The sequence below is a fragment of the Meriones unguiculatus genome, chromosome 2 (assembly GCF_030254825.1).
Source record: "Meriones unguiculatus strain TT.TT164.6M chromosome 2, Bangor_MerUng_6.1, whole genome shotgun sequence".
In the NCBI taxonomy this organism is placed as follows: domain Eukaryota; kingdom Metazoa; phylum Chordata; class Mammalia; order Rodentia; family Muridae; genus Meriones; species Meriones unguiculatus.
Genome location: NC_083350.1, coordinates 164,152,504 through 164,167,636, shown reverse-complemented (window position 1 = coordinate 164,167,636; position 15,133 = coordinate 164,152,504). Strand labels below are relative to the sequence as shown.

Here is a 15,133-nt window from a genome sequence, read left to right as displayed (position 1 = left end):
TACCTTACCCAGCCTTGATATGAAGGTTTGTGCCTAGTTTTATTGTAACTTGTTATGCCCTGCTTCATTGATATCCATGGTAGGCCTACTCTTTTCTGAAGGGACACTGAGGAGAAGTAGATGTGGGAGAGAGGGAAAGTGGTGGAGGGAGTAATCTGGGAGGAATGAAGGAGGGGAAACAAAGGTTGGGAATGTATTATTTGAGAAGAATTAATAAAAGAAGAATAATTTAAAATCTAAGAAATAAAAAAATCAAATAAATACTCTAGTCAAGTTTTTCAATGATCACTTGTATGTATATACATATATTTATAGAAATGGAATCACAGACTCTCAAGACTCTCAACAATTAGATCCCAGGGTATTATACATTATTAAAAACTAACAAGACATTCCCATCATAGTTTGAGCTAAATTTTCAACTGGAAGAGTCAAAAACCTGAACATAAAAATCACATTGAGGTAGGCATGGCAGCACAAGCCTGTAATCAATCCCACACTTGAAAAGGAAGATCTACAGTACATACAACATTAGAAGCTAGTCAGGCTATACAAAAAGACCCTTGCTCAAAAAAAGAGAATAAGAGAGCAAAAGAAGAAGAGGAAAAAAGAAGGAGGGAAGGAGGGAAGATGATCATAAACTGAGCATACATCTGTAATCCTAGTACTTGACAGGTGTAAGTGGGACAATCAAGGATTCAATGCCACATGAGCATACATGATATGGCACACATACGGAGGTCAAAGAACAACTTTTGAGAGTTGGTTCTCTCCTTCCACTATGTGGGTCTCACAAATCAAATTCAGATCATGAGTGTATATACATACACACAAACACAACATTCATAAACGTAAAATAAAACAAATCTTTTTAGAGAATAAACAAACTCAAATACAATGAAGTACAAATAACCGCACTAGAGTGGTTAAAGAAAAAAATATTGTATGACATGATCATTGCTTATCATGTTTCAGTTTGGAGACAAAAACCAAACAGACTACTGTCAACTGATCTGAACAATATGATAAAATAGAACAATAGAAATAAACTAGCACTTTTTAATTTGTTCTGAACATTAATCCATCATTATAAAAGTAAACTAAGTTTCGAGTAAACACATTGCAATTGTTGCAATACATTTCAGACAAACACTGCTACTAAGCAACATTTTCTTCTCTTAGGACAAAGTAAAATACAATATACTAAGTATTCCAAACCATATGCCTACCTATAAGCCTGACATATTTTCTATACATTGGAAGTTATATAGTAATTAAATATTAAATCTTACTGGATCAAAAGATTAGAAAACAATCTCCCCACAAACTCATTAATATAGTCGTAGTGTCTCAAACTCAGTTTTCACTTTGCACACTCTACTATAATTCTCAACAACTTATTTTGATTACATAGCTTACTAAGATTATTAGATTTTATTAAAATACTTGATTTTAATAAAAGCTGATGAGATATTTTTAAAGTCTAACAATGATCTAAATATTTTAAAAGAATACATTGAAGTGTCAAAACTAATCACTGTAAGTTAGCCAACTTATTAAAACATTATTTCTGAGACTGGGGAGATGCTCTTACTTCCTGCTCTTCCAGAGGACCAGGGTTCCATTCCCAGCATCCACAGGGCAGCTCACAACTGTCTGTAACTCCAATTCCAGGGGAGCATGACAACTTCTGGTCCATGCAGGCACCAGGCACACATGTCATAAAAAACAAGCATACAGGCAAAACACCCATACACATACAAATAAGTAAATAGAATAAAATGGAAAATTAAAGGACAAGCTTACTAGCCTGTTAGTTTCTGGAGTGAGTCCTTTTCACTCCTTATGCTAGAGGGAAAGATAGACTGCTAGTTCAAATCCTCAGCTATCAGAGAAATGCAAACTAAAGCAACATGGTATTTTTGCCTATCATAAAGACAGAGAGTATGATCCATGGTGTCAAAGGGATAGAGAAGTATATTCTCATATACTGCTAGTGAGAATAAATTGTTTGGTATTATCTGTAAAATTTTTAAATTTTTACATTTTGAATGTCTTTACTCTAAAGATATAGTTGAACTTGTAGTCAGAAACTAAAATAAGATCTAACAAAACAACTCCTGCACCTAAAGCTCATGGAACACCTCAGCAGAGGTGGCAGGGAAATTCTAAGTGCCAGAGAGCCAGGAAATCTGCTGAGATTGTGCCTACTAGAAATGACAGAGAAGCTTCACCTATGACACCTCAAGAATATGGCTGCCTAAACAAGACCTGAAGAAGTCTAACACCATTAGACATGCTAGCATAGAAGTGCAGGATTAATCTCAGTGGGTCCTATGCATAGACAAAGAACTACAGTTGACTAATAGAGCAGAAGAGAGAGTCATCTCCAGGCATGAGGCCCCTAATTGTATATCCAATACTGAGTGGTCAGTCCTAAAATCATATGCATACAGGTGACACAAAACAGATTCAGCGGGTGACATTTATATAGTTAGATATTTGTACAGACACGTCACTGTAATAACTAAAGAAAAAGGGGGAAAGAAACCAGAATATCGTGCAATAGGAAATAACTATGATTAGTTATAACATACAATATTATGCAGCACTCAAGAGAAGCAACTATATTTATAGGTGCTGCTGTGAAAAGATCTATAAGACACAGGAAAAACAAAACAAAAGCAAATTGCAAGGTAATTAGTGAAGTAGGTATCTGTAATTTATGGTACCACAAATATTCTGAAAGCCTCTCCCTATATGATAATTATCATCTTCTCAAAAAAAACTAAAAGTGACAACAAAATGCTATACGGTATTCTCTACCTTTCCTGTCTGGTAAATATTTTACCAAAATACGTGGTTAATAACTATACGATCTACTGTCTGTCAATCAACAAAAAGCAGGTGTTGTATATGGAAATGACCACATCAGTAGAGTGTGACAAATGATATCACTTTGCTTAGCTTAAGTAGCAGCAGGAGCGGATACTCTGAGCTAAAACTTCAAAAGTATTCTGACGTGCTTTCAGGATATAACAGGTGTATTTCCTCCTTAGTTTTCACTGTCAAGTTGACAGAGCCACCAGTACCTAAGCAGTCTTGACTGAGGGACTGCCCAGATCAGGTGGCATGTTGACCTGTATGTAGGAAATTCTCTTGATTGCTGGTTGATAGGAGAGTCTAGACCACTGAAGGCAACATCTCACCTGCACAAGTGGTCCGAAATATAGCCATGAGCCAACAGCAGCAATCTTCCAGCATTTCTACTTCAGATTTCTGCTCAGATTCCTGCCCTGACTCCCCTCAAAGATGGACTGTAGCCAGTAAGCTGAAATAACCCTCTCCTCCCTAAGTTGCTTTCAGGAGGAAGGGAACTAGAATACAAATCCTCTTTAAAACCTACACGATGGTTCTGACTTTTATCCACAAAGCAATGTCATCATCTTTTCATAAATCACCTTCCAAGTAAAACTACAAGAATAAACACTTCATATATGCAAATGATGCATTTTTGAAATTTGTAACTTCATAAATTTATGAACAGAAAAAATTAAAAGGGGAACGTGAGACGGTTCGGTAGATGAAGGTGCTTGCTGCCTAGTCTAACAACACTCCTTTGGCCCCACATTGTGGAAAGAGAGAAATAACTTCTGAAAGTTATCCTCAGGTATACCCATGTACACTGTGGTACACGTACATGCACATACACACACACATACATGCAGATATGTGCATTCATACACACAAACACAGTAAACAAATAACTAAATAAATAAACATAATAAGTTTTTTAAAGAACTAAAGAGTGCTTTACATTCAGAAAAGGACCCAAAGGCCTGTAAGTCACTGGCAATACTTAACTCTGAAAAGAGAGTACGACTGGCAGGCACAGCTAAGGAAGACACAAAGGAAAGCTTTTCTTTTTCAATACGTTCCCTGTTCTGTTTAAATATTCATTCCAGTGAAATATAATGACATGGTAGTGACAGTATTTTTTTTTTTTTAGTAATTTAAGTTCTTAAAGAAAACTAAAAGTGTATATGTACATTGCAGAGTTGACACCGTGCTGATTGAGAACTGAAAACATGTATGTGTGTTCTAGCTTATACAACAAAAACCTCACACTATCTTTGAGGAGGAAATTTCTAACTATTATGTTAGAGAAAGAAGGAAAACACAGTAATTTTTAACCACACAAATAAAATTGCTGAGACTTTAAACTCAAGAAAAAAAATATTCTGAAGCTAAGCAGAAAACAATTGATACTTCAAATACATAAAGAACTGTGGAAAAATAAAAATGCGTTAATTTTTAAATAGGTATAGAGCATTTATAGTCAAATAACTCAATGTATGAAGGCATGTGTGTGCATGTGTGTATGTGTGTGCATGCGTGTATGTGTGTGCTTGTGTGTGTACATGTGTGTTTGTGTATGCGTGTGCAGAAAATTAGGATGTTTAACCAAGTTAGATACTTCTGGTAAACTAGTGAATATTTAATATGTATTAGTGAAGATACCATAGTGGAAAGGATGGTTTCAGACGTGAAAGTGCCCTTAACATTCTATGGGGCCACCTGAAATCTATACCAAAATTTAAAACATGTACACCACAAAGAAAGCAACGCCGTGCTTGAAGACACGCCCCATAGACGGATGAGAACACTGACTAAGGAAGGAGAGCAGTCTTTAATCCTACACTCAGGGGGCAGAGGCAGGTTGATCTCTGCGAGTCTAAGACCTGCCTGGTCTACACAGCGAGCTCTAGAACAGCCCAGGCTACACAGTAAGACCCTGTTTCAAGGAAAAGAAAGGAAGAAAGAGAGAGAGAGAGAGAGGAAAGAAAATTTAAAAAGTCACTGAGGCAATGTTAGTAATAAGCTAGAAAATCTAAATATATACTTCAAAAATAAAAGCTAAAATGTTTAAAATCCATAGTATTTCATGAGACTGCAAAACCAAGAAAACCTTAAAAATATTAATGGAGTGCTCTTCCTCTCAGCAAGAAGCATGACATAAAGATGCACTTAGGGGCAGGGACCAAACAACAAGTTTTTATAAGTATAAATACAGCTTTATTATATACATCAGTATTTACACAAACATGTATAGTTAAAATGCATAACACACAACCTATGAAATAGGTCTGAAATACCATGTACCAAATATGAATATACCTAGTGTTAACAATACAATTACAGGCAATTTTACTTTCCTCTTCATATCTGTGTATGTACCAGTATATGCACACTACAGACCAAACTCAGCAGCGTACTCTTACACTTTAAAACTAGTTTTGGTTTTTATTTTGCTTTGTTTTTCTGAGAAAGGTCTCACTATGCATCCCTGGCAGGCCAAGAACTCACTTTATAGACCAGACTGGCCTTGAACTAACAGAGACCAACCTGCCTCTGCCTCCTGAGTCTTGGCATTAAAAGCATAGACTGTCTTTTCCTTATGTTTTAAAGACAGGGCCTCACTCTACAGCCTGATCTAAGCTCAACACTACCTCAAATTCACAATTCTGCTGTTCTACCCTCCTGAGTACTAGTATTACAGCTATACAGTACCATGCCCAGCTTGAATAACTTCACCTCTTTCAGATGACTACTTCAGGTTTTATGACAATAAATTCTAAGAAATTTTTTCACTCAATAAATGACCATTAAAAGACCCTTATTAAATCTCATGTTCCGCGACATTAGTATCTTCTCACCTTTAGGCCTTCAGTTGGTAGTCTATAACCAAATCTTGCTGGAAGGTCCTCAAATGTCTGAGATGCATTTTCAAAATTATACTAAATATAAAATTTAAAAGAATCATGTTAAAATCAATGTATATATTACATTTTAAGTTTATTAAATCATGTAAATCATCATTCTTATTTACTACTGCAACTTATCACAAAATAGTTAGAAAAAGAACATCAATTTCAAATTAAAATTATAAAGAAGAAATCAAAATACCAAGAATAATATAGTTTACATGAACCATTTAAATTTGATTGTAACGTCATGTATTCTCAAATACCAACAATAATTCAGTAACATTAGACATCTACTGTTTTCTAGGTACAGATAACTACCTAGCAAGGAAGACAATTTCCCCCCAGGAAAAAGCAACATCAACTGATTCTCGTATGCACTATCAATTTTCATAAAAGAGGAGCACTTAAGGCAGTGGTTCTCACCCTTCCTAATGCTGTGACCCTTTAATATAGCTTCTCATGCTGTGCTGAGCCCCAGCATAAAATTATTTTGGTTGTTACTTCTTAACTATAATTTCACCACTGTTATGAATCATAATGTGAATCTCTGTGTTTTCTGATAATCTCAGGCAACCTCTGTGAAAAGGTCATTGGGATCACAGCCACAGGGTAGGAACCACTGGCTTGAAGACTAAATTCCATGGAGCACATAATAGGGAACCCTGAAACTATTGAGGCATTTAAATTTAACTCACTATCATTGGGAATGGAACACACATGCCATGCACACGTACAGAGGTCAAAGGTAACTTTGTGGAAACAGTTCCTCATGTCCACTTGAGTTTAGCGCTCATACTTGTGAGGTGAGCACTTTACCCATCCTGCTAGCTCAAGTTATTCACACAATATCCATTTTTATACAGATATTGGTTCTTGTGCTACAAAACTTGAGAGTCTTCTAATATAATAAAAGAATGTGTGCTTTTAGACGATAATAGAAGGCTAGAGATATAGCTCAGTGGTAGAACCTTACCTCGCATGCATGGAGCCCTGAGTTCCATTTCCAACAACACACAAACAAACAGTTTACAGATAATCACAGTACTGACCTAACTGTGAGGTAAGTCTGCTGTATCATTTAATAATGATTAATCAGCTATACAGAAAACTAGAGAAACAAAAGCAACAGAAGAAAGTGAGCACAGATAATAAACAAATAACTTTTATAACACAGATGAAATCTGTGCTATCTTAAAAGATGGTCGTTCATAACCTCGCAGTCATGAATAGAAAATGCAGAAGACATTTACAAAGGGAATTACATGCCACTAATCACAACACAGAAAAGGTTGCAGGGGCTGAAGGGGTAGCTCAGAGCTTAGGAGCACTTGCAGAGGACAGAGGTTCCATTCCTAGCAACACCCACATGGTGGCTTAAAACACCTCTAACACCAATTCAGGAGGATCTGCCACCCGACTCTGGTCTCCACAGGCATCATAGAGTGCACATCCATATATGCAGGCACTCGCTAATACATAAAATAAAATAAAATAAATAGGTCTTATAAAAAAAAGATGTAAAGATCAAGTAAGCCTTAGAGTCATGAAGTAGAGAGGTCACACACAGGTATGCTCCCTAAGTCAGTCACCTACTGGACCACCGTGTTTGGCATCATCGGCCAGAAGCTTGAAATAAGTAGTACTGCATGCAGTTTAAGCAATATAATCTTCATGGCTGTGCCGAGGCACTGACATCTTTCTCTCTCCAACAGAAAAGCATCATTCAACCAGGACACCTGCCAGCTGCCAAGTCTCATGGGCTCACCCTCAGCTCATGTCACTGTCAACAGTGAAAGCTGATGCAGCCAATAAGAGATCAGGCACTCACAACAGACAGCACAGGACTGGAGTGATACAGCTCCTGCTGTAATAAACCCAGCTTTTCTCTGCTTCTCACTATGCAACTATCATCATTCATTCTGTTCACTTGGGTACCCAGCCCAGAATTGCACCCAGGGCCACCAGTTATACATGGGGACTTCTCTTCAGTGACTTCTTATTGCAACAGTAATTCATATTTCCAGAGTGATTTACAAAATACTTTAGACACAAAGTGCTTTCTAACAAACTAACACAATTCACGTTTAATCTCCTAAAGTATTATTTTAGTTATCCAGCCATACCCAGTTCTGTAGTGAACCTGAGAAGGTCATTTAACCCCTCCCAAAGACACCAATGTAAAAATAAAGAGATTACCTGAGATCAATGTAGGAAGAGCAAGGGAAGACACATGTGTGGAAAAGCAGCACTTTAAAATGTGTATTTTGAAAATTACGAAATGGAACAATCTACAAGTAAGTGTTTTTTGATAACTTATTACTAAATTTGCTTTTATGGCTAAATTTTTAGAAATACAACCTATAGCTTCGACAGTACTTGTAACATCCATCAGGGCTTAGAACACAGGTATTAATTTACAAACATAAACTATTACTATCATTCTTGTTTTGCATACTGAACACAGAATACTAAAAACAACTTGCCCTGTTAAATGAGAAGAACCAAGTGCTTACCCAAGGCAGTCTGGAAGTGAAGCCGGGTTCCTAAACTACTGGCCTACAAGATGCATCTGTACTTTCAGTGCATCTTCCACTTTCAGTGTCAAGTAACTGTGAACTAGGATGGTAAGTAATTTACTCAAGGTCATCCTACCACATGAACAAGAATATAACTCGGCTTGTAATTCTATTACCAACACTCCTAGCTACCATTATACATAATCTACCCATCCATGCCACTTCCTATTATGTCATTCTCTGATGCCAAGCATCAACTAATCAATTCTCTCTGACAAATACAAACAATGGAATCAGAGGCAGATTGGAATCAACTAAAATGATGATATTCAACTGTAATTAACAAAATAGTACCAGGTCGAGCATCCATGTCTAATACTGCCATATTCACATCATGATGCCTGCTACGAAAGAAAGAAAGAAAGAGAGAGAGAGAAAGAGAAAAGAAAGGAGGGAGGGAGGGACGGAGGGAGGGAAGGGGCAGATGTAGTGGAACATTCCTATAATCCCAGCACTCAGGAAGCAGAGAAAGGGCGAATCTCTAGGCCAAACTGGTCTACACAGTGGGTTTCAGGATAGCCAAGGTTCTTATAGTAAGAATATCTCAAAAATAAATACATACATACATACATACATACATACATACAAGGTATGTAAGAAACCAGTAAAATTCTATATAAAACATAAGCATGCAGGTATGGGCACAGAGTCTCAAGAACACAGCATTTTTCAGGTACTTAATGTACATGAAGTTTACACTGGATATTAACCAACCAAAAGAGAATAAGACACAGCAAATTTTCAAGTAACTGTGTATAGTTTGGCATGTTTATAAACACATTATAACACTGCATCATTTGTGGCTTTTTTTTTTTTTTACAGCATTAGAGATGTTTTCACACCTCAATAAATTATACTGTACTTACTGCTAAAATGTCTGCTTCTACCGGCAGCAGGTTCAGGAATGCAAAGAGCTGCACAGTCAAGATGGTATAGACCTGTGTGGCGGACAGCATGAGCATCCCTATGGAGAGCAGCATCTTGTGTCACCTAGGAGATAAGGAAAGAAGAGCTGTGAAAGCCGGTGCTTTCTCCCAAGAATAAATCACTTTCCACACTAATTCCTAACACTAAATTCCATATACTTTTTAATTACAAATTTGCTGGTATTAAGAGTAAGAAATATTTTGAAGCCAGACATGGTAGTGCACAAATTTAATCCCAGCACTCAAGAGGCCTTATTGTATTTATTACAAAGCCATCATAACATAACTGGCACAAAAACTGACATGGAATCACTGGAACAGAATAGAGAACCCAAAAATAAGCCCACACAGCTACAGCTCTCAAAAACATACATCAGAGAAATGACCACCTCTTCAATGAATAGAGCTGGGAAAGCAAAAAGCTGGAAAAACAAAATCAGATCTGTTCTCCGCTGTCCCCCCAAAAACTCAATTCAAAATGGATCAAAGGCTAATGTAGACCTGAAACTTTTCAACTGTTGGAGGAAAATATAAGTATATACTTCAAGATGTAGGCATCAGGCAAGGACTTTCTGAACAGAATTCCAAAAGCAAAAGAAATAACCACCACACTGAAGAAACAGCCCACGTCAATATTACCAAAATGTGAGCATTCATTCATGTTTATGTCTGCACTATTCAAACCACATAATGGAAACAGGCTAGACAACCATCAAAGAAAATACGGTACAGTTCTTTTACATACTTTTACAGTATGTAAAAAAGGGAAGTTTATGAGGTGGTAAACAAAAATGATGTACTGACATATTCAGGAAAATGGATATAAATCAACTGGAAATAAATCAAGTGAAATAAGTTAGACTTAGCAAAGCAAATACTATGTTTTCTCTCATACAGAAATTAAGTGTGTGGGTGTGAGCCCAGCAATGGTGGCACATGCCTTTAATCCCACACTTGGGAGGCAGAGGCAGGGGGAATCTCTGGAAGTTTGAGGCCAGCCTGGTCTAAAGAGTGAGTTCCAGGAGAATCCAAGATGGCGGCACTGGGAGGACACTCTTTCTAACCAGCAGTACAGCAGGGTCTGCACAGTGGCCAGCAGACAGAACTCTGGGTCCTAAAACACCATCAGTTATGTTTCCCAGGTGAGAGGATACCCCACGGTGTAAGGTGCAATTGGCTTCAGGTCACCCAGCTAAACTGCAGAAGAGTTCCCGGGTCCTGCCAGGCGCTAAGTTGCCAGCCCAGAGCCACACACCAGGGTGCTCTGATCATTGTCCCAGACTGAACTATAGGACCCACAATACTAGAGACTGGGATTTCCAGTCAAGAGAAAACCCCACAGTGCAGGAAGCAATCGGGACCAATCTTAGGTCACCCAGAAAATCCCTGGAAGAGGACCCCAGGTCCTGTGGGCGCCCCCGCGCCAGCCCAAAGTGAGGTGCTCAGCTGCCAGCACAGAGTCCTGCCTGCACACCCGACTCACCGTCCCAGACAGAACTGTGGGCCCTAGGGCACCAGAGACTGAGTTTCTCTGTCGGGTGGAAACCCACAGTGAGGGGAACAGCAGGTCTGACCTCTGAGACCTCAGCCAACACCAGCCCTCTTGAAAAGTTCTTGGGAAAAGTTCCCAGGTTCCTGCAGGCACCCAGGTGCCCAGTCGCCCAGTCATCAGCAAGGTGAAGCCACTCGCCTGTGCCTACTCACCATCACAGGCAGAACTGTGGACCCGAAAACACCACAGTCTGGGTGTCCCTGTTGGGAGGAAACCCAACAGTGGGGAAAACATCAGGTCCAACCCTCAGTACACCCAGGTCCAGAAAAGTTTCTGGGTTCCTGCAGGCTCTAGGCTATAGCCTTCTACAGCACATATGAGTGCAGTGCTCACCCGCCATTGATGACAGCTAGAGTACTGGTGCTCACAGCTCCAACCTCAGATCTACAAAAGCCTGAGAGCCATTGGAACAGCCCTCAGATACCGCTCCAACATGCGACCAGTTATCCCTAGCTAATCTGACAAAACCATGGGACTCCCTGGTTCTTCAAGAGGGCTGCACCCAGCAAATACAGATTAAGAGCAACAGCAGCAGCAACTCACTAAATTCAGAGGAAGAAATCCAGGAGCAGGGCAGCCATCTCCAGGACTTCCCCTGATGATTGGAGAGCCTTCCTGGACACAACAGTTACCACACAAGTCCATATGTGTGAGGTGAACTGTAACAATTCCTGAGAAGCACCGCCATTTCAGTTGACCATACCCAAAAACCTGAGGAGACCTGCTACAGAACCTGGCCAAGGGGATTCTCCCCACCCCAGGACTACACCAGGCACCAGAAATTAACAGACAACACCTGAGAAAGATAGATGGGTCGAGGTCAACATAAAAGCACAACCAACAAAAGGCAAAGTAATATGGCATTACCAGAACCCAGTTATACAGAGGCAAGTAGCCCTGGACACCCAATCATAAGTGAAATTCAAGAAGATGACTTTACATCTATGCTTATGAAGAGGTTAATGGAGGAAACAAATAAAATGTGTAAAGAATTAGAGGAAGATAAAGTTAAACAGATTTTGGCCATCCATAAAGAAATACATGAAGCTGCAGCCAAACATTTGGTGGCTTTCAGAGAGGAAATGATTAAATCACTGAAAGAAATAAAAGAAACAGAGGAATGTTCAAACAGGAGACAAAATTGAAGGAAAAACAGGAAAATACAGTCAGACAGCTGAAGGAAACCAACAAAATGGTTCAAGATCTGAAGATAGAACTGGAAAAATTAAAGAAAACACAAATGGAGGAAATCATGGAGAGGAAGAACTTAAGAAAGAAAACAGAAACTACAGAGGTAAGCATAACCAACAGACTACAAGAGATGGAAGAAAGAATCTCAGGTGTAGAAGATACAATGGAAAAAAAAAAACGATGTATCTGTCAAAGAAAATAATAACTCTAAAAGATTCCTTACACAAACCATCTAAGAAATCCAAAACAATATAAAAGACAAAACCTAAGAATAATAGGAATAGAGAAAAAAGATGCCTGTCTCCAAGGCCCAGAAAATATTTTCAACAGAATCATAGAAGAAATTTTCTTCAACTTAAAAGAGAGGCCTATAAGCATACAAGAGGCCTACAGAACACCTAATAAATTAGGCCAGAAAAGAAAATCCTCCCGCCAAATAATAATCAAAGCAGTAAGTATACAGAACAAAGAAAAAAATACTAAAAGCTGCAAGGTAAAAAGGCTAAATAACATATAATGGCAAACCCAACAAAATCACACCTGACTTCTCAACAGAGACTATGAAAGCCTGGACAGATATCATGCAGACCCCAAGAGAACACAGATGTCAGCCCAAGCTACTATACCCAGCAAAACTGTCAGTCCTCATAGATGGAGAAAACAAGATATATTCAACAACAAAAACAGATTTGAACAATACCTACACACAAATCCAGCATTACAGAAGATACTAGAAGGAAAAATAAAACCGAAGAAAATGAACTACGTTGAAGAAAATACAGGAAATAAATACCCACACTACAGCAAAACAAAAACTAGACAAGCACACAAACACACTACATAGCCAACATCAATATCAAAGGATCTAACAGCCACTGGTCCTTAATCTCCCTCAACATCAATGGACTCAATTGTCCAATAAAAAGACACAGGCTAACAAATTGGATGGGTAAACAAGACCCAACAATCTGTTGCATACAAGAAACACACCTAAGTCACAAAGATAGACATTACCTGAGAGTAAAGGGCTGGAAGACAGTTTTCCAAGCAAATGGATCCAAGAAGGAGTAGCCATTCTAACAGCTAATAAAATAGACTTTCAACCAAAATTAATCAAAAGAGGTGGAGAAGGACACTTCACTCATCAAGGGAAAATTCTACCAGGAAGATATGACAACCCTGAACATCTATGCCCCAAATACATGGGTACCCACATTTGTAAAAGAAACATTAATAAAACTGAAACCACACATAGATCTCCACACATTAAGAGTGGGAGACTTCAACACCCCACTCTCAACAAAGGACAGGTCAACAAAACAGAAATTAAAAAAGAAACAATTAACTCTAAAAAAGGTCATGAATCAAATGGACCTAACAAATATCTATAGAACCTTTCACCCAAACACAAAAGAATTTACCTTCTTCTCAGCACCTCATGGAACCTTCTTCAAAATAAACCATAGAGTTGGTCACAGAGCAAGCCTCAACAGATACAAGACAACTGAAATAAAACCATGTATCCTATCTGATCACCATGGACTAAAGCTGGACCTCAACAACAACAGAAATAGCAAAATCCTACACACTGAACAACTCCCTACTCAATGACAGCTGGGTCAGGGAAGAAATAAAGAATGAAATAAAAGTCTTCCTAGAATTCAATGAAAATGAAGGCACAACATACCCAAACTTATGGGAAATGATGAAAGTTGTGCTAAAAGGAAATTTCATAGCACTAAGTGCCTTCAAGAAGAAATTTGAAACATCTCATTCAAGCAACTCAATGGCTCACCTAAAAGCCATAGGGAAAAAAGAAGCAGACACACCAAAGAAGAGTACACAACTGGAAATAATCAAACTCAGGGCTGAAATCAATCAATTAGAAACAAATAAAACAATTCAAAGAATCAATGAAACCAAGAGCTGGTTCTTTGAGAAAAATCAACAAGATCAACAAACCCTTAGCCAAGCTAACTAAAAGGCAGCGAGACACCATTCAAATCAACAAAATCAGAAATGAAAAGGGGGACATAACTACAGAGACTGAGGAAATACAAATAATCATTAGGACTTACTTCAAAAGTCTATATGCCACAAAATTTGAAAATCTAAATGAAATGGACAATTTTCTTGATCGATTCTACTTACCAAAGCTGAATCAAGACCAGGTAAATCAATTAAATAGTCCTATATCCCCCAAGGAAATAGAAGCGGTCATCAAAAGTCTCCCATCCAAAAGAAGCCCAGGACCAGATTGTACCAGTGCAGAATTCTACCAGATCTTCAAAGAAGAACCAACACCAATACTCTTCAAACTATTCCACAAAATTGAAACAGAGGGAACACTACCAAACTCATTCTATGAAACCACATTCACCTTGGTACCTAAACCTCACAAAGACCCAACAAAGAAAGAGAATTTCAGGCCAATCTCCCTTATGAACATTGATGCAAAAATACTCAACAAAATACTTGCAAATCGAATACAAGAACACATCAAAGATATCATACACTATGACCAAGCAGGCTTCTTCCCAGGTATGCAGGGGTGTTTCAATATACAGAAATCCATCAATGTGATCCTCCATATAAACAAACTGAAAGAAAAAAACTCCTTAGAGAAAATAATCTCCTTGGATGCTGAGAAAACATTTGACAAAATTCAACATTCCTTCATGTTTAAAGTCTTGGAGAAATCAGAGATATAAGGCACATATCTAAATATAGTAAACACAATATACAGCAAGCCTATAGACAACATCAAACTAAATGGAGAGAAACTAAAATCAATCCCACTGAAATCAGGGACAGGGCATGACTGCCCACTCCATATCTTTTCAACATAGTTCTTGACACCCTGGCTAGAGCAATAAGACAAAGGAGAACAAGGGGATACAAATTGGAAAGGAAGAAGTCCAAGTATCAGTATTTTCAGATGATATGATAGTATATATCAGTGACCCCAAAAATTCTACTAGGGAACTTCTACAGCTGATAAACACCTTCAGCAAAGTGGCTGGATACAAAATTAACGCAAAAAAAAAAAAAATCAGTAGCCCTCCTGTATACAAAAGACAAAAGGGCTGAGAAAGAAATTAGAGAAACACCACCCTTCAC

General features: G+C 38.2%; 1 protein-coding gene across 3 annotated transcripts in view; it reads right to left on the bottom strand.

The window, feature by feature from the left end:
* The window catches only part of Rnf13 (ring finger protein 13), an 89,554-nt gene that overhangs the window by 57,531 nt on the left and 16,890 nt on the right, over positions 1-15,133 (bottom strand). For all 3 annotated transcript variants that reach the window (XM_021646715.2, XM_060378342.1, XM_060378343.1), the window contains 2 exons: positions 9,211-9,334; positions 5,718-5,798 (listed from right to left, as the gene is read on the bottom strand). In XM_021646715.2, the coding sequence (XP_021502390.1) occupies positions 5,718-5,798; positions 9,211-9,324 (195 nt within the window). In that variant the 5' untranslated portion in view covers positions 9,325-9,334. The remainder of the gene's footprint in view (positions 1-5,717; positions 5,799-9,210; positions 9,335-15,133) is intronic.